General features: G+C 38.7%; 1 protein-coding gene across 1 annotated transcript in view; it reads right to left on the reverse strand.

The window, feature by feature from the left end:
* Wdfy4 (WDFY family member 4) overlaps positions 1–20,756 on the reverse strand; it is a 271,706-nt gene that overhangs the window by 189,611 nt on the left and 61,339 nt on the right. The window contains exons 12-13 of the mRNA XM_078042593.1: positions 13,535–14,112; positions 7,279–7,372 (exon numbers count right to left, since the gene is read on the reverse strand). Coding sequence (XP_077898719.1) covers positions 7,279–7,372; positions 13,535–14,112 — 672 coding nt within the window. The remainder of the gene's footprint in view (positions 1–7,278; positions 7,373–13,534; positions 14,113–20,756) is intronic.

Genomic DNA, 20,756 nt, shown 5'->3' on the forward strand with positions numbered 1-20,756 from the left:
TAAAATTTTTGGCAACTAATCACTGTAGCTATGCCATATAGCATGTGCTCCCAAGCTGTTGTGTATGTTCTGCTCCTCATCATAAGCACTCAAGCTTTGCTTCATGTAATCCTTCCAATAATACCATGAGGGCAATGATATTGTCATCCCCAAACTACACACAGGAAGTGAAGGATCCAAGTGGTTTAATAATCTTCTCATGGCTCTGAGGTTGTTAAGTGGCACAGCTGAGATTTGGCCATGCTCTGCTGTCTTCAGAGCCTGAAATTCCCCCTTAGAGTGAGTGTTCAGAAAATGCCCAAGATGGTGGATGGTAACTCAAATACACTTCAACTCTCTCAACTCAGCATTCAAGGCTCTTCACGCACAGCTTCTACAACATTTTCAGACCACTCACTGCCTACCAATCCACATGGTCTATCCTAGCTGAGTAAAATCCCAAACATGGATCTTCATTACTTCTCCTCATGAGTTGCTCGACCTGATGTGGATGGACATGCCTTTTCTTTAAAGCCTTGTTCCAGTGTCTGTAAGATATCTGTGGCTTTTCTTCTCCTGTGTTCATCCGGATATTGTCTTACTATCTTCTACTATCTTCTGACTACCTGTCCAAAAACCCAGATTATAAATTCCAGGGACATTTATCTTTGAATCCCCAGTATTAGTAGGAGTTTCATAATTATTTGCAAAAGCAAATCCATCCCACCAAACCCATCCCATTAGTTGCTCCAAGACAGGCAGAGCTCCACCTCTGCTAACCAGGATCTGGCTTCCTGCCCTCTAAGATATGGATGTCATGTGCAAAAGTAAACATCTCTGCTGAAAACTGATGGAAAGCCACAGCCCTGCAAGAAGTGAAGTGGTGCTTGAGACTGGTCACAATTCCAGCCCACACCACATCCTTACTGCCACACTCTCATAGCTGCTGAACACAGAAAGATGCTCTGCCTCACCCTAGTTCCCAATTAGTTCTTTTTCTCTGGGGCCAAGTCAGCTCCAAGAAAACTCAGCTGGATTTCCTGTTTCCTCATGCACGTAAAATTCCTACCTCCCAATTTTTAATATGAATGATTATGCCAAAAACAGAAAATCATCTGGATGATCTGTTTCCAAGGGCAGCTTTCAGTGCTAGAATTTTGAAGGGGGAAAAAATCACTTCTGGGTTGTGTATGGAACAAATTTAATGTGGCCACTATTAAAACCACAACAGAAAAAAACATAAGGTTATTTAATTAGTGGTCTCTAACATGACATATGCAACTTGGAAAACTATCCATTTCTCATCCAAAAAGGAGGAAGAGCATGTGAATAATGTAAAGAGAATAGAGAGTAGAGGATGTTAGGAACCATCCTGCAGACCCAACAGGAGTTTAGCCGGGACTCACTTTCCATCCTTTTAGTAATACTGCCATCTACTGAGACTCCTTGTTCTTTTTCATGCACTAAAATCTGCAGAGGTCTAGGAAATCAGTTTTGTTTCAGCATTTTCTTTTGTGGTCTCATTCTCATTTGATTTACTAATCTATTTGTTATTAGGAGGTGCCCTCTCCTTTCAGAAATTAATCACTATAATTATCCAACTTTTAATAGCTGCTGATTTGGCATCTGCAGAAAATATCTGAGAAAATGCACCACTACATTTCATTTGCATATTTGAGAGACAGTGGGGAAGAATCAGACTTTTCCTAAATTACTTACTGTGACCTGAATAGAAAAGAAGCATCACACCAAATGGAATTCTTATTTGCATACCTAAATTGTCCAATTACCATAATAGGAAGTGCAAAGAGCAGGAGGTCTTTCCCACACAGTGGGAGTTTACCTGAGATCCAATGCTCTGGTTTGGTTAGGAGGTGTCCCCAAAAAGCTCCTCTGTTAATGCAGGAATGTTCAGAGATAAAATGACTGGACTATGAGAATTGTAACCTAATCAGTCCATCTTTGTTTGAAGGGACTGACTGGGTGGTAACGATAGGTGGGGCATAGTCAGAGTTGGTCACTAGGGGCTTTCCTAGAAGGGTGTATCTGCCCTGCTGTCCCTTCCCTCCTCTCTCTCTCTGCTTCTTACATTAAGAAATCTCATGACTTTCCTACCATCATAAGTTCAGCTGCTTCATCCCTGCTGAGTCCTTTGCCCATGATGCTCCGCCTCACCCTAGGCTCAGAACAATGAGCCTCCAGAATCATGATCCCACTATAAACTTCTCCTCTAAGTTGATCTGGTCAGGTATATTGGTCAGAGTGACACAAAAATGATTAAAACATTGAGCCTCACCCACAAAGTTTCTATGCATGGAAGAGACAGCAGGACAGATCACTGTCCATCACTCAGTCAATTAATCAGTCATCACTGCAGTGGATTTTTGCATAATGCATCCATTGGTTTGACTACCAAGACCATCCAAACTACTGGCTTGGTCATTCTCAATGCAATAACATTGCATTGTATAAAATACAGCCAAGGCCAAAAAACCAAATGCTGAATGTTTTCTCTGCTATAAGGAGGTTGATTCATAGTGGGGTTGGGAGGGGAAACATGAGAGGATTAGATGAACTCTAGGTGGGAAAAGGGTTAGGAAGGGAGGGCACATGGAGGTAAAAAAAGATGGTGGAATGAGATGGACGTCATTACGCTAAGTATATATATGAAGACACAAATGGTGTGAATGTACTTTGTATACAACCAGAGATATGAAAAATTGTGCTCTATATGTATAATATGAATTATAATGCATTCTGCTTTCATATATAACCAAAAAGAAGTATGATATATATATATATACATATACATATACATATATATATATACATATACATATATATATATATATCTCCAAGGAAGTCAGATATCCTCACAATAAGGCCAGTGTACCTGGAAGGACAAAACACCCAGAATGCATGGCCCTGCATTCTGTCAGAGCTGCAAACTCATTCACAAAACACATTTTCAGTTTGGGCCTGAGCTGAGTTTTAGATCTTTCCCTCCTTCTTAAGCTGCATGACCTTAAGAAGTCACATAACTTCCCTGAGCCTCAAGAACCTGATGGCAGGATTGATTTGGCTGATCTAGTTGGCTAGGCAGGTGTCCCTTTCCTCCCTTACCACTCCATGTGTGTCCCTCCTGAAGCTGTGCACTCCATCAAAGAGGGCACCTTCCTCAATCGAGGAGGACTGGTTTTCAGTCAAAGGCATGTGAGTAGCTATGCTTCCCTGCTAAAACCTCCAAAGAAGTTCTCAAAGATGACTCCCAACAAGTCCCCCTCTCCCATATACACTCACCTTTCACATCAGTATGGGAGATTTACATATCCTTACATTGAGCCTAAGCTGAGACTATGACTCGCACTAACAGAAGGCTGTGGAAGTCTTACAGGCCTAAGTCTTCAGAATGCCTAGAATTTTTGTTTTTGTGTCTTTGAGAGTACTACTACACTACTGTATGCCCTGCTGAGAGTTCACTTGGAGGGACACAGAGAAAGTTACGTAGAAGAAATGTGGGATCCTACTGAAAGCTGGAGTCAATGACTGAGCCAGCAGCCCCTTGCCATGTGAGCCAGCCTCTCTGCGACACCAGCTCTATGAGTGATGGAGCCCCAGTCAGTCCCACACAGAACAGAGAATCATCCCTGCTGATCCACAGAATCATGAGAAATACAGTCATGTGTTGCTTAAAAATAAGGAGACATTTTTGAGAAATTCACTGTTAGCTAATTTCATTGCCATGTGAACATCATTCAGTTTACTTATACAAACTAAGATGGCTGTGACATCACTAGGCAATATAATCTTATGGGAATATAATCTTAATCTTATGCTGAAAGGTCTCATGACTATAATGGCATGGTTATTGTTAACTTTTTATCGCAGCCCACTCCTCTTCTAGAAAACCTGTGAAATACATTTCATGTACATCCCTATTAATTGGTTTCATAACCTCTGTATCATCACACCCCAGCAGAGGAACTGAAACCAGAACAAGAAGTACAGTCAACAAGGGACACACAGATATGAAATCAGATTAGGCCTTTTTCTACCCCTGCAAATATAGATTTTCCTAAGTGGAAAACAGTACTAGTCCCAAAACATTGAGATCTCTCCTCCTCTATTCCACTTTTCTCACTAATTTCAGAGGACTTGAAATACCCTTACTAGGCCATTGTCAATTTCAGGCTCTGATTAATAATGACAAGTAGTTGTCATTTCTTCCCAAAACATACTGATTCAAATGTAACTAATGGGAAACGAAGCCAGACCTCTCTTTGCATCCTAGAGGTAACACAAGCCTCTGAAAAACTGCCAAGAGGTAGGTCAGGTTTAATGCCAGGTCCAAAGCCTGAAAATCCTCAAAAGTCATTTAAACTATTTGAACCTGTATTTCCCTGCTGGTTAAAACGGAATCAAGAATGTCCTCAAAATCCATATGCAACAAAATGAAATTGAATCCCTTTCTCTCGCCAGCCACAAAAGTTAACTCAAAATGGATCAAGGAGCTAGATATAAAAACAGAGACACTGCGTCTGATAGAAGGAAAAGTTGGCTACGATCTACATATTGTGGGGTCGGGCTCCAAATTCCTTAATAGAACGCCCGTAGCCCAAGAGTTAATGACAAGAATAAACAAATGGGACCTACTTAAACTAAAAAGTTTTTTCTCAGCAAGAGAAACAGTAAAAGAGGTAAATAGAGAGCCTACATCCTGGGAACAAATTTTTACCCCTCACACCTCAGACAGAGCCCTAATATCCAGAATGTACAAAGAACTCAAAAAATTAAACAATAAGATAACAAATAATCCAATCAACAAATGGGCCAAGGACCTGAACAGACACTTCTCAGAGGAGGACATACAATCAATCCACAAGCACATGAGAAAATGCTCAACATCTCTAGCAATCAGAGAAATGCAAATCAAAACCACCCTAAGATACCATTTCACTCCTGTAAGATTGGCAGCCATTATGAAGTCAAACAACAATAAGTGTTGTCGAGGATGTGGGGAAAAGGGCACACTTGTTCACTGCTGGTGGGACTGCAAAATGGTGAGGCCAATTTGGAAAGCAGTATGGAGATTCCTGGGAAAGCTGGGAATGGATCCACCATTTGACCCAGCTATTGCCCTTCTTGGACTATTCCCTGAGGACCTTAAAAGAGCACACTATACGGATACGGCCACATCAATGATTATAGCAGCACAATTCACAATAGCTAGACTGTGGAACCAACCTAGATGCCCTTCAATAGATGAGTGGATAAAAAAATTGTGGCAGCTATACACAATGGAGTATTATGCAGCACTAAGAAACGACAAAATCATAGAATTTGCAGGGAAATGGATGGCATTAGAGCAGATTATGCTAAGTGAAGCTAGCCAAGCCCTAAAAAACAAATGTCAAATGTCTTCTTTGATATAAAGAGAGCCACTAAGAATAGAACAGGAAGGAAGAGCATGAGGAAAAGACTAACAGTAAACTAAGACGAATGGGGGGAAAGAAAGGAAGAGAGAAGGGAAAACATATGGAAATGGTAGGAGACCTTCAGTGATACACAAAATAATAAGAGGTTATGAGGGGCAAGGGGGTGGGGGGAAAAAAAGGGGAGAGAATTGAACAACAGCAGAGGAGGTAGAGAGGGATGTTGGGAGGGGAGGGGAGGGGAGGGGGGATAGTAGGGGATAGGAAAGGTAGCAGAATACAACAGTCACTAATATGCCATTATGTAAAAATGTGAGTATGTAACAGAAGTGAGTCTGTATTATGTATTTGGGGAGTTCAAAACCCAATTGAGTCGAATGTATGAAAGATGATATGTCTTGAGCTCTGTAATGTTTTGAACAACCAATAAAAAAAAAATAAGCAAATAAAAAAAAAAAAAGAATGTCCTCAACAAAACTGCTGTGAGGATTAAACAAAGGATGAAAAGGTCTAGCATTGTGCCTGGGAAATGCTGACTCCCCAACTCCATTAATTCTTTTCATCTGCTGCTAATAAATGCAAAGTGGTGCTTTTTCCTACTCAACTCTTCCAGTCTCTTTCCCAGAACTTTTAAGATATTCACTTTTTAAATCAAGAGTACTTTCCTCAGCTTCCATCTTGTTCTGTTGTTCCAGCACTCACACATGCTGGTTCGCCTCTCTGCAATGGGGCTGGTAGTTCTGTCAGGATAGAAACTTGAGTCACCCGTGACTCTTCACCTTCCCACAGCCCGTACTCCATTCATTTTGGAGGCTGATCTAATCTCTAAGTCTCTTAAGTCCCTTCTTCACCCCCTTTTACAGACACCACCCAGATCCAGCTTCCATCACACATTACTACCTGCACTACAGACACAGCTTCTGTCTCCTCCCCACCCCTCCTCCCAGCCCAGTCCATTCTCCATCAAACAGCTATGGCCATATTTTTAATACAGAGATATTTAATATAGTGCCACTCTTCACTCATCTGAGAAAAGCTTCTTCTTATCCTGGGGATAAAACTGTACTTTGTCGGCAAGGCTGCAGCCTACCTCTGCCCACCCTATCTTCCACACTTTCAGCTCTCCATTCTATTCCTGCCCCCAAATGCCTGCAGCAAGCTCCTTCCTTCCTAATTAATGGCTACTCATCTTTCAGAGCTCTACATACATTACACTATCTGAAAGATGGCTTCCCTGACCTCCATTCTTTCATTCAAACTAGATTACATTAGGTTTGTGGCTCACCTCCATTCAGTAACTCTCTCAGCACCCTGGTTTCCCCCTCTGAATATCAATTATCACTATTTTGTAATTGTGTACTCATTTGTGAGTGCATTTATTTATTCCATCTGCACTATCACCACTTTTATCCCCACCATAGATGCAACCTATGCCCTTCTAGTTAGGCCTACATGTGCCGCACAGAGCACAGGGCTGGTATCTCAGTCAGCATCCACAGGATGGTAAATACATAGAAGGGAAAGGACTTCTGGTCCCACCAGTGCCCAGTGCTATACTTAGCACCTGAGACTTGCCTCATAAATGTTAGAATATTTTCAGTTATATTTTGCTTGCCTATTGTGTTTAGACGATCACTTTGCTAATAGGTGCAAGATGTTTTGAATGGCCTTGGAAGGTTGGGCACAATGAGTCAGGTATCCAATACACACTGATATCTCCCTATAAGAGGTACCACCGAAAGATGGCTCTGATAATCAAGGGTACCGAGGATGAAGGAAAAAAGAAGAAAAGTAGTTTCATGCCAGAAGGAGTATAAAAGATCAGCCATGTGACAAAGACAAAATATTGGTGTTCTTCAATAGGTACCTGTGGGTGATCTTCATGGTACAAGCGAGGCAGCAGCTTCACCATGACGCACACCATCCCAGGGTGCATGATGACAGAATCACCTTCATCCATCCTGCAGAGAGGGGAAAGCAGGACATCAGATAAGAATGCACATAATCTCTTCTCCATTTTACAGAATATTGGGGATCTTTCTTTCTGAGCCAGACCACGACCCACATTCTCAATTTACCACTTAATTTCCTAAATGACCTTGAATGATCCATCTGAGCTAAATTCTTCCTAATAATATGATGCCCTTATACACTAAGCCACAGTGCCTGGCACAGGGTTCCATGCTCAATGGAAATTGATTCCTGGCCTTCTTCATTTCTCTCCAAGTATGTGAGAAATTGAGAAGCTCTCACTTTATATTAAATACACACACACTCACACACATACACACAAGCAAACATGCACATACACAATGGGCTCCTGGATTCCTTCATAATGGTGCAAGCACAGTTTGATGTGCCCTCTCCCTGAAAGCAATTAAAATCCTGATAGAACTCATGAGCTATGTCTGTGAGTACACTGAAAAATAAATGGAGAATGAAGTAAAGGGTGATGAAGAAAGCATGACCTCCCAGTTGTACATTCACCTCTATACTCAAGTTTTGGAAGCTCACCATTACTAGAGATAAACCACCTCTCAAGGCTGGCTATTGCACAAGGCAACTGAGGAGTACAAATCACCTTGCAAAGTCCTTGAAAACTGATCTGACACTGGAACTGTGATCCACAGAAGGTGGGTAGAAATCAACCTAATAGGTTTATTGCCTCTAAAACAAAATAATCAACATTCATCATAAAATGCCAGTAATAGCTGGAGTTTGTAACATTCAAAATAATCAGGATGCAACTTGAAATTGGTCAACATAAAATGAACTAGGGAAATCTCAGTATCTCTTATGAAAATAGGCAATCAACGGATGTCAATGTTGAGATGACACAGGCATTGAAATTTTCAGACAAAACCTTTAAAACAGTTATTATTAACCAAAGTCCAAGAAGTAGCAATTAACCCTTTTGAAACAAATGAAAACACAGAAAGCCAACAAAGAAACAAATAATAAAAAGGAATAAAACATAAATTTAAAAATTGAAGAATACAGTGACTGAAGTTTTATAAAACTAACTGAAATGACAGTAGAGAATAAAATGAGAAAGGAAATTCCATGAACTTGAAGATAGATGAATCCACATTTTCAAACTGTACTACAAAGAAGAAGAGTTTTTTAAAACATGAAGGGTTTCAAGGTAATGAGTCACACTACCAAACTATCCAACTTTCCTGTCATTGAATTCTCAAAGGAGAGAAGAAAGAGTTTGATGTAAAAGAAAAAAAAAGTTTGAGAAGTTTTACCCATTCTTTCTTCACATGTGGTAAAACACAAAACCTTAAAGATTCAAGAAACTTAGTAAAAACCAAGAAAAATAAACAAAGAAATTCATGTTCAGGCATATCACCATCAAATTGATGAGCCCTGAAAAGATGAAAAAAAAATTGAAAGCAACCAGAGAAAAACACACAGGGAAACACATACAGGGGAACAACAACTTGAATGATGGTATATTTTTCTCATGAGAAAATGCAAGGCAGGGAAACAACGTTTTTTAAATGTTGCAAAAAAACACACAGAACTAATTCTATACCCAGCAAAAATACTCTTCAGGAATGAAGGCAAAATAAATATATGCCCAGGTGTAGGAAAACAAAGGGAATTTCTTGCCATCAGACTCATTCTAAAACTATTTTTAAATGTTCTTTAGATGGTAGTATGAAAATAATAACAGATGGAAACTTGGTACTTCAGAAATGAAAAAAAGAGCAATGGCAACAGAAATGGTAAGTATTTGGGTAAGTATAACACACTGCTTTTTTCTTTTCATATTAAATATAAGTATAATGGTTGAAAGAAACATTGTATTCAATGTAATACATTAAATGTAATGCTCATGTTAGATAAGGATAAAAAGAATGGCATAGTGGTAAGCCTTCTATGATCCACCTGAATTAGACTTTCCAAAATGTGTATATTCTAATCCCTATTGCAAACACTAAAAACACTAGACAAAGAAAGATTAGTAAAATAAAAATCAATGTCCATGAATTCAAATGGAAATCCAGAATATATTCAAACTATGCACACACACACACACAAAAAAAAAAAAAAAAAAAAACTAAGAGAAAAGAAAATCAGAAGAACAAAACAGGCAGGGGAGAGAAAACAAAAATGGTAGGCCCAAAATAAAACACATAAATGATTATATTAAATAATCAATAGATATTGTCATATATGAAAAATAAAGATCAAAGTATAGGCCATTATTAGATATAATGATATAGCCAGTCCTGATGGCGCATGCCTATAATCCCATCTGCAAGAGGCCAAGACAGGAGGATCACCGGTTCAAAGCCAGCCTCAGCAATGGTGAGGCACTAAGCAACTCAATGAGAGCTTTTCTCTAAATAAAACACAAAGTAGGGCTGCAGATGTGGCTCAGTATTTGAGTGTCCTTGAGTTCAATCCCTGGTAACCCTCCAAATACATATATGTATATGTGTATATATGTGTGTGTATATATATATATATATATATATTAATGTATATGGATATGTATACGGATATTTATACACACACACACACACATATATATATATATATAATGATATAGGTAGATTAAAAGTAAAAGGATAGAAAATTTGCTACCAGGCTAACACTAATCAAAAAATAAAGGACAAGGGATGTAGCTCAGTTGTAGATCATTTCCCTAGCATATATGAGATCCTGGGTTACATTGCCAGCTCTGCAAAAAATAAATAATTAAATAAATAAAAGCTTGTATAATTCTATTAAGATCAGAGAAAGAAGTTTCAGATTGAGGAAAACTAGCACAAATAAACAACTCATATCACATAATGATTAAAAGATTCATAGCCATTCAAAACGTACAGGTACTTCACAACAGAGTCAAAATTCACAAAGAAAAACTTACATGACTGAAAGCATGATGGCAAAAACCCAATTATAGTTGGATATCTTAACATTCTTCTCAATAATTGATAGAAAGGCAAAGAGAAAATCAATAAATTTATAGGCCTGAACGATGTTATCAACCAAGTGACGTAATTGATATTTACAGATATGCCACTGAACAATTGCAGAATATACATTTGTTAAACAGGCTATATCCTGTGGCATTAAAAAAATGTCAGACTACTTCAAATAAATAAAATCCACAAAGCATGTTCTCAGACCACACAGAATTGAATTAAAAACAAATAATAGAAAGACATCTTTAAAATTTTCAAGTGCTTCAAATTAAACAACATATTTCCAAATAAAATTTGGGTCAAATAAAAAGTTTCAAGAAAAATTTTAAAATATTTTGAGCTTAAACAAAAAAAGAGTATACATTGAATTATTTGTGGGATGTTGCTAAAATTCACAGGATAAAATTCAAACATTACAAAAGAAAAAAGTCCCAAATTTAAAAAATGAAGCTTCCATCTTCACACACTATTTTTTAAAAGAAAAAAAATGCAAGTAGAATAAATGCAAAAATAAAGAGCAAGAATCAATAAAATTAGAAAATGAAAAACAATACAGAAAATAACTGAAGATAACCTGGTTCTTTGAAAACATTTTGAAAGTTGGGGAATCACTAGCTGAGCTAAAGAGAAAAAGAGAGAAGACACCAAAAATCAATATCAGAGTGAAAGAAAGAATACTGTATAGACCCCACACATGTTAAAAGGAAAATAAGAAAATATTGTAAATCACTATGCACATAAATTTTACAAGTTAGATGAAATGGATCAACTCTTTCAAAGCCACAAACTACCAAATCTAAAGCAAGAAAGAATAAATGACTTGAATAATTTATAACTATTACATAAACTGAATCCATAGTTTAAAACCTTTTCACAAAGAAAACTCTAGGCCTAGCATATTTTCACTAGTGAATTTTATCATACAGTTTAAAGAGAAATAACCCCAATTCTATGCAACTTATTTCAAAAACTATAAGAGAAAGAAATATTTCCTAATTCATTTAGAATTACTAATTCTAATTCATTTAGAATTACTCAGATTTCAAAAGCAGAAAAAGATAGTACAAGAAAACTACATTCTAATATCCCTAATGAACATAGGTGCAAAAATACTCCAAAAAAGTATTAGAAAATCTATTCTATTTATATATAAAATAAATAAGACAGTACTGGCCAATTTGGCTTATCCCTCAAATGTAAGGCAGATTTAGAATTCAAAAATCAGTCAATGTAATCTATCACATTTATAAATTAAAGTAAAATAATATGATCATATTATTTAATATAGAGAAAGCATTTGAAAGATTCAAAATCTGTGCATGACAAAAATTCTCAGTCAATTAGAAGGTATTGCTCATAAGCTGACAATGGACATTTACTTAAAAAAAACAGTTATTATTATATTTGATGGCAAAAGACTGAGGATTTTCTCCCTAAGATTTAGTCAAAGATGTTCACTTTCTCCATTCTTAGTCAACAAAATGCTGAAACATATAATTTGGAAAGAAGAGATAAAATCGCTACTACTCACAGATACTGTGATTATTCATAGAAAATCCCAAAGAATCTGGTTTTTAAAAAACTAAATGAATTTGTAGAACTAATGATTGAATTTAGCAGAATCTCAGGATACGTATAAAGTTTAGTTGATATATAAAATTAATCATATTTCTTTATAAAAGAAGTGAAAAATGAAGAAACCAAAACATTTTAAATAGCATTTAGATTAGTGCCCCCCACTAAAGATTACTCAGATATAAATCTAATTTAAGTGTGAGCTCTCTACATTGAATACCACAGACTTTGATGAAAGAAATCAAAGACCTAAACAGAGAAATATACTGCATTTATGTATTGAAAGATTTAATATAGTTCCATTTTCAATTCTCCCAAAATTGATCTATAGATTTAATGTAATTTCAGTAAAAATCTCAGCAGAATTTTTGTAGATAGAAGCAAGCTGATCATTAACATTTATGTGGTTCCAGAGCAGCCAAAAGCAAAGGACATAAAATTCAAAGCAATTTGAAAAGGAAGAATAAACTTTGAGGACTCACATTTGTTAATTTGATGACTTATTATACAGCTACACTAACCAAGAAGGTATTGATGAAGGGCTGGACACACAGATCAATGGAATAAAGTCCAGAAAAGAACTACATAAATATGACTAATTGACTTTTTTCAAAGATACAAAGACAATTCAGTGAAAAGAGCATAATAATATTTTAAACAAAGGAATTTGGAAAAATCAGACATCCATATATACCAAAAATGAATCTCTATCTAACCTTACACCCTATGCAAAAAGTAATTCAAATGGATTATAGACCTAAAAATCTTTTAGAAGAAAGCATCGAAAAAAATCTTCATGACCTTTGGTTAGGCAAAGAGATTTTAGATATAATGTAAAAGGTATGACCCATATTATAGTCAGCTTTTTAATTGCTATAACCAAAAAATGTGATAAGAACAATTACAGGAGGAAAAATTTATTTGGGGGAATCACAGTTTCAGAGGTCTTAGATGGATGGCTCCATTGTTCTGGGCCGAGGTTCCCTTTCTTTAGTGGAATTCTGTTTTACAGATTTAAAGGAAAAGCTTTTTTGCCAGTTTGAGCTGGTTGAAGGATCTGGCTTGTGGAATTAAGAAGAGCAATTATATTTGTTAGGGGGAGTGGAAGCAGCCAGAAAGAACAGGCTGAGTTCTGTGATTGGGATGCACAATGCAGCATATGTCCTGCCAGTTGAAGGACTTCACCTCAGCCCCTGGCAGTGCTCTGGAGAGGAGATAGGACCTCAGAAGGCACAGGCTGCCAGGCACACTCAGGGAGATCTGACCTAAACACCACACCCCCAGGAACAAAAATCCCAAAGGAGAAGGTCTCCACTGAGTTCTGCCCTTGGCTTCCAGGCATCCCATAAGCCTTGCTGGTTCTCATATGAATCAAGTCTCCTCCAACCCTGAACTGACTTAGATGGATATTTTATACCAGCTTCAAGGATAGGGAAACTTGGAGTCAGAGCTAATTTGATTTAAAGAAAAGTCACATGACATTCTCACCCACCCAACTCTATCTGACTTCCTACCTACTACACCTGCGCATGATGTTTGAGTGAGAAATAAATGGGGGACAGAGATACTTTCATGACTCCATGGCAAAAGGCACTGAAGTTCTACCTCTCCTCTGGGTCCAGCCACTTGAAGTTGCCTTGGAGGTTGCTAATGGCGTTTCCCTTCTGAACATCCACAACTGACTCTTGCCCAGCCCTCAGGGAGTCCTTCAAGTCCCTGCGCAGGTGGAGGATACCACTGGCCATGCTGTCCAAAAAACTGAGGATCTGGAGGCATCTCTGAATCCTGGGTGGGAGTGGGCAGCGGGAGGAAAAGGCAGCACTCAGGAAATCAGCAAACGGCCTGGCCTTGGTATCAGACCAAGAGTGTCGAGAGGGTCCTTCTTTGATCAGGACCCCAAAACAGCCCAGCAAGTAGAGGTCCTCAGCCAGCTTCTCAAAAAGCCCATTCCTCCTGAAGAAGTCACTGTTGACAGGGTCCAGGTGCAGTGCTGCAGACACAGCACAGAGGGTATGCAGCACCAGTTCCAGTGTCTGGCTGGGGGTCACAGTCCCCCATACCTGCAGTGGAGGCTCATGGAGAGACCCCTCCAGATCAGACAGCAGGGACAGCAGCCCGTTGAACCCACTGGAGACTCTGAATGCAGCCCGGCCTTTGGGGGTCTCTAGGATCCGAAGAAGAGACTAAAACAGCAAAGAGATAAAAATGAGTGAACTTCAAGAGGCAGTTAACATTGAGCTCATGCACACCTGCTCTGAAGCATCCCATGCACTCTGTCCTGATGCCAAACATCAGAAGTCATAGGAGCCATATGAAGGATGTTCTCAAATACTGAGATATCTCTCTTATTCCTCTTATTCTTAGATTTAAGTTTCCCATAAGTGCCTTTTTTCAAAGAGCTCCCCTTGAAACCTGTGCTGATAGGGTTTATCTAACTCTCTGGCTTTTATGCATCTCCACCCAAAAAGCTGTCTCTGATCCCTAGTTCACACTTATCCTAGGCCCCCCCCAATCCCCTCTTATTCCCCCAATTAAACCATTTTTACACTACTTCATTTGCTAGAAATGGTCTCAGCTATCCCCCAGATAGGATAACCACGAGATTGAGAACCACATCTGGCTTATTCACTGCTGTGGAACCTAGTGCAAACTTAATAACTACTCCCTGCATGAATGGGAACCAACCGTCTCTTTCATGGGAGCTACAATGAAATCCTAAAGAAGCAGTTTATTATTCTCCTTCTCTGGGCAAGCAGGGATGCATCTGTTAAATGATGATATAAAAGCTCATCTTTTCATATCATCTACTTAAAAGATGATATGAAAAGATGAGCTTTCAAGTAGAGAAGGGAAACCCTCAATGAAACAAAATACAGAGGTACCCCCTATAGAATAGACCATGTGTGGAGAAAGAATTTAAAGTACTCCAAGTATATTCAGTAAAATACTTCACCCTCCAGATGGCTGAGACTTCTACTGGTCAGATAAATGTTTATTTCTTCCTAAAATCAAATCTTTGCTGAGCATTTCCAATGCACCATTCATTGCTGCCAGTGTGTGGTATACACTAGGTATGCAATATACCTTTTTGAAAGGCAGGCAGGCAGGTGGCCAGGTGGGCTATTTTTAAGCAGTGCTCACTCTGAGCTAACTTCATACATTAAAGTGAAGAATGTGTGGACAACTTTAGATAAATACTAAAAGCCTGTAGTTTGGTATTTATTGATTAATCACACAAATTGTAGAGGGCCCCATCTAAAACCTGGGCATTTCAGGCACGTTTCCTGGAGAGTAGAGGGTCCTTGTGGTTCCTTTAATAGACTCAAGAGAGATATTTGAGTTATTTTATCCTTTCAAATATTTAATGCTGCTGGAAACAAGGAAGGGGGCAATCTGGAGTCAATTCAGGATGCTTGAGATAAGGCTCAAAGAGAAAAAAACGAGAAACTCCAAATTTGGGGAAGGTGACACTGTGACTTCAGTGCATGTGTTAGCTTGACACATGGAAGTCAGCAGGCAAAGAAGAAACGGGAAGCTCAGGGAAAAAAAGGAGAAAACAGTCATAAAATTCTCCTACATAGAAGGTCAAATAGAAACTTAGTAAAGTTATAAGTAATGATTAAAGATGAAACTATGCACTTTTGATGGGAAAGGTAACTTTCCAGCTGCATCTCTAAAATGCTGGTACCCAAACCTAACAGGAGTTTCTCCCTGTAACAATATAATGGGTGCTCCCGTCACTCAAATTTTGTTGTTTAAAGTCATATTTCATTACAAGAATACCAAGCAGCTTTTTGGGTAGTCAATCCCATGTGTGAGCTAAAACATGAGCCTGGATCATGTTGATGCACACAGATGAGAATTCTCTCAAAGACTCTCAAAAAAAATTCCTCTCAAAGACTCTCAAAAAGTGGTCAAGATCCACTTAATATACTTCGACTACCCAATCTATGAGATTTCAAGAAATCAAAACAAAAATAAATATTATAGTAACTAGGAAAATCTATGAAAGGCCAAATTCCACAGTTTTGTTCAAAATGGATAAGTAATATAAAATGAGAAATATTTATCTTTACCAATATGGGATGATAGATCATTTCCCAGTTAGAGAAAACATCTGTCATATGGTGGTTAGATCAATGATAATCCACCACAGCAAAGAAGGACCAGTATGGGGAAATCAGTTGCCATTTTGGAATTTGAAAAAAAAGAGTTAGCATCAGAGCCACCCACCAAAGGAGATTCAAATCAGAGTCATGGGATAGACTTCAGGTAAATGGACCTTCCATACTGCCAGAAAGACGGAGGCAAAAATAAAATATGAAGGATGTGGCAATGACAGTGCTTTCTCCTTGTGGTGAGAATAGGCCCTCACATTGTGAATTTGGCTCAAAATCCAGGAAAGATTGGCATTTGTAGACATGTCCTTAAAGACAAAAATTAAGATTGCTAGAGCAAAGTTCTTTCAGAAACGGTGATGCTCAGAAAATGTAAAAGCCCATGGCTAGCACTGAGCAAGGCCTTTCTGTGTGTAGACAGTCACCACAGCCACTTGCTTCCACCCCATACTCCTCACCCTGAGGAGCCTGGGGCTGTGAGAGGCCAAGGCAGACACCACATCTGTACCTGCCACACATGCACAACTCTCTCCTAACAAAGAATTATTTCTTCAGCTGAGCAGGAAACTCACTATAATGTTGAAGCTCGTGAAGGTTTGGTCACTTTCCTTCCAAATGATGACTTACATGGTGGAAGGAACACTGCTGAACTATACACAGTGTTTGAAACTATATACTTTGTTTGAAACTGAGCTTGTGCCTGGACACAGGACACAGGCCACCAAAAATAAATCAATCACAAAGACATTGGTAAATTTAAAGCTATACAATTCTAAACAGTCTCAATTCAACTGAGAGTTTTTGATGGCTCTTAAGACAACTAGGAGGTTGGTTTCAAGCACTGGAATGAATGGAGCTCTTCAGTTTATCCCATGACACATGACAAAACATACCAAAAAGGAGAATGATTCAAAAACAAAACTAATCAGATTATAGCCAATTGTCTGAGTGCTTCATGACCACTGAAAGCCCACTCTTCTCTCCAGAAACCACCTTCCAATTGTCCAAATTGATGTCTGATATTGCTTAGAAGGATTCCATCCTTCTAAGAGTGCTGAAAACAGATATTTTTTTAAGAGACACAACCCGATAATAGTCCTCATCATGATCTGTGACTCTCAAAGGGCCTGTCACCTGTAACTCCTAGCTGGTTGTTTTCTTTTCTGCTTGGGAGGGGGAAAAGGAAGGAATGGGCTGTCCTTAATTGTTGCTTTGTTTGATTTATTAAATTCAGAGTCATTATCTAAAATGGGGGTAATCTCATTAGAACGTAGACTGTTCTATTATTTCTTGGGATGGGGTTAATTTCATATTTGCAGAGTCATAAAGTAAAGAGTTCAAAATCCAATTACAAAGGCTTAATTTCATAGCAACTAAAGAGAAACATTTCTATCATAAAGGAAAATAAATACTTCGCTACTTCGGGAAACGATTTGTCAGGAACTGGGGGCCTAGGAGGAGGGTCTCCATTACTGTCATTCAACTTTACATGATAATGCATCACATAGGGTTTCCAGTCGGTGGAAGGGAGTAAATTTAATCAGCTGAAGTCAAAGTAATCAGGCTAGGGTTGACACATTTCAAGAAAGGTCAGCGTTAAGCACATTTTCTCATCCTTAACTCAGTTACCATGTCATCGTCTCTGAGTTAGTATTCCTCCAGCTTGAATCTATAAAATGGATGTCTGCTGCAAAGCGCTAACTATGTTAGGACTAACAGGATTTATTTCACATTCTATTATTTGTTATTCCTCATAATTTTCCATGTGTCATGCTGGAAGACTGGTGAGGTAATGTGATTAAAGCTCAGAGTTGAACAGCTAAATGTATATTAGCAAATCAATCTGAATTTGTGCATAACCCAATCATGGTCCCACCGGCCATGGAGAGGAAATTCATTTGCCTACATTATTCCTTAACTCAGTTATCATTTGGGAGAATTGGTGGTGCAGTCACATGTGACTTTAGTGTTGGTATGGAAGCATCACTGAATTTTGAAAACATCTGCCCTGAATTGGTCTTCTCCAGAGTGGCTGGCAGATTTTGCCACAAGGAAGGGACACTGGAACAATGCCATGTTGGGAATGCATTTCAGAGACAGCAACCCTTTACCACCAACCCCTTTGCATTTCAGGTCCCAATACGCCAGCATTTCCCCCTCATCCTCTGTCTGACCCACTCTGTGGATAGTACCTGTGGTCACAGCCAGGCCTTAGCTTCTAGCAAAGGAGATATAGCCAAAAGGAGTTCATTTCACATCTTTGCTCCCAAAGTTCCAAGGGATTCCCAAGATGATTGAGAAACAATTGCATATCCCACATCAGATTCCATCAAACATTCACTAGATACTCATGTTACTCAGTGGTAGGCAAATCTGGGTTAGGCTCGGGGGGCCCATCCTGCTCCACTGCTCACTGGAGCAGCAATGTGTTAACAGCCCTAGTCCTCAGAGGGCAATGGCAGCTCCTGGGGCCTCCCAACTGCCCAGCAGTGACTTGGTACATGGGGAGAAGATGGCACATTGAGCACAGGCTATGATTTTGTTAAATAAGCTCTCGGAGTGTTCATTCTTATGTGCTCTCTTGATAGTGTGATTCTGAAATGATATTGAATCTGTAAAACACCATAATGGCTTTACATTGCTAATTCTAGAAATTCAGTCCATTACCCAAGGGCTAACACTCCAATAAGAAGCCTCTGGGCTATTGAGTAAACAAGATGAACTCTCCAAGAGCAAAGCAGAGCACTTCTTCTGTATTAGACACAAAAATGCTTTTACTCTCCAAACAAAGTAAAAGAGAAATTTTTTTCTTCTCTGAATCTGTTTAACTTTCAATATGAAAGTGTCAGAAATGATTGTTCACCCTGTCAAAAACCACAGTCCGGACTGCTCTCATGGTACTTTTCCTTTTCCTGTAAGAACACATAAAATAAAGCTGAACACAGACATGAGGAGGAAATGAGACAAACAGCCTGCCAAGGTGGGAAAATCACTCATTCTTCAGTTGCTAGTCTTAGATTCAGACTAACTTCAACACTTATAGAAATTATCAATGAAGTGCTCTAACTAGACTCTCTCTGCCTATAACACTGGAAAACGGGGCCACCTGAATCTAAGGTCTTTCCCAGCACTAAATTTTCATCAACTCTTTTTGTTTTGTTTTGTTTTTGCTTTATGATGCCCCTACTTCACAAAATCACTGGGCTGTTCCAAAAGATATTTAACTTTCCTTTTTTGCTTCATAGAAATCACTGTCACTGATTTTTTTTTCCATGTAGTGAAATCATTGTTTGGGTTCCTGTTATCTGTGAAGCACATGATAGCCATGTTCACAATGTCACTTTTATATGAGTCACTCATTGCTTCTGCCAAGCCAACCCCTGCAGGCTTTGGCCTTGTGAACAGGCAAAGTTCACACCAATGTCTGATATTGGCTCTGCAGAGAAACAAAGTATGTCAAATGATTCAAACACCATCCTCTACATGTTCAGAAAGGTTTTGTCCAGAGACATACATAAGTAAGCTAGATTAATGGTTTACTAAATTTGGGGAGTCAGAGAAGTTTGAACTTTTTTCTTTTTTTAATTCACCAAAAATTGGGTATGACATTCTAAGAAAACATAAGCATGTGCTTCATTTGGGATTGTGCTACACATACATGTGAGAAGTCCAGGTCCACTCCCCAAGGGATATTTACATTTATTTCTGCTCTGTCCCCAATTAGAATAAAACCAAAGAAAAGAGAATTTTTTCCAAAAAGTATAAATCCATAAACATTAAAGAAGTGAAGGAAAGGAATGGTAACAAAATTGTGAGAGCCATAAGACAGAAAGAATAGTAGGGTTAGTATTTTATTATATTTCTTTAACTAAATTAAGGTAATTTGTTAATTATTAGCAATATCATAAAAGCATATAATCCTCTGTTATCCAAATGTTACAACCGAGTCTCATTTGTCCCCATGTACCTGCTGCTCCCACACCTTTCACTTTCTTTTGCTCCCTTTATCTCTTCTGAGAGCTTTCCTCATACAGGTGAGGCAGAGCTGATCTCCCTTACTTTTCTTTTTCATAGCAGGCTGTGCCCAATGGCTAACCAGGGCATCTACCACACTATAATACAACCCATGCTCACTTATTATGAGCACTCTTCTCTGAGCTCCCACAGGCCCAGGTTAGTATCTCATTCTATTGTATGTCTAGGCATTCTGTATCAGGCCTGGTAATTGATAGATGCTCAGTAAGTAGAGTCAACAAGGCAGTTGTTTAACCACCACTGATTTGAGCTCCACTTTCACAGTTTACAATGTTGCTGGGAAACAGCTGCCTTCATGGGGACTACATTTCCTGGAACCCCTGACATTCAAGTGAGTCCTCTCCAAAGTTCTGTCCATAGAAAATTAGACAGAAATTAACACATGGCAGTTCCAGGTCTGAATGAAAATGCCTTCTTCCATTTTCCATGGTAGTTCTTCCCTTGTGTGCTAGCTGAGTTAGAAGGCCAGGTGATAGCTGTGCCTGAATAGCAGCCACAATCATTGATTGGATTCTATGCAAAAAGGAAAGTCTAATGTATCAGGCAACCGAGGATGTGAGATTTATTTGTTATAGCAGCTAACACTGCCTAACACAATGCACTACCTAATATAGTGGCCAACTAAATGAACCAAAGCCTGAAAAAATGTGTATCATTTGGTAAATATCTATAGA

This window comes from Ictidomys tridecemlineatus, chromosome 1 (genome assembly GCF_052094955.1).
Source record: "Ictidomys tridecemlineatus isolate mIctTri1 chromosome 1, mIctTri1.hap1, whole genome shotgun sequence".
Lineage (NCBI taxonomy): Eukaryota > Metazoa > Chordata > Mammalia > Rodentia > Sciuridae > Ictidomys > Ictidomys tridecemlineatus.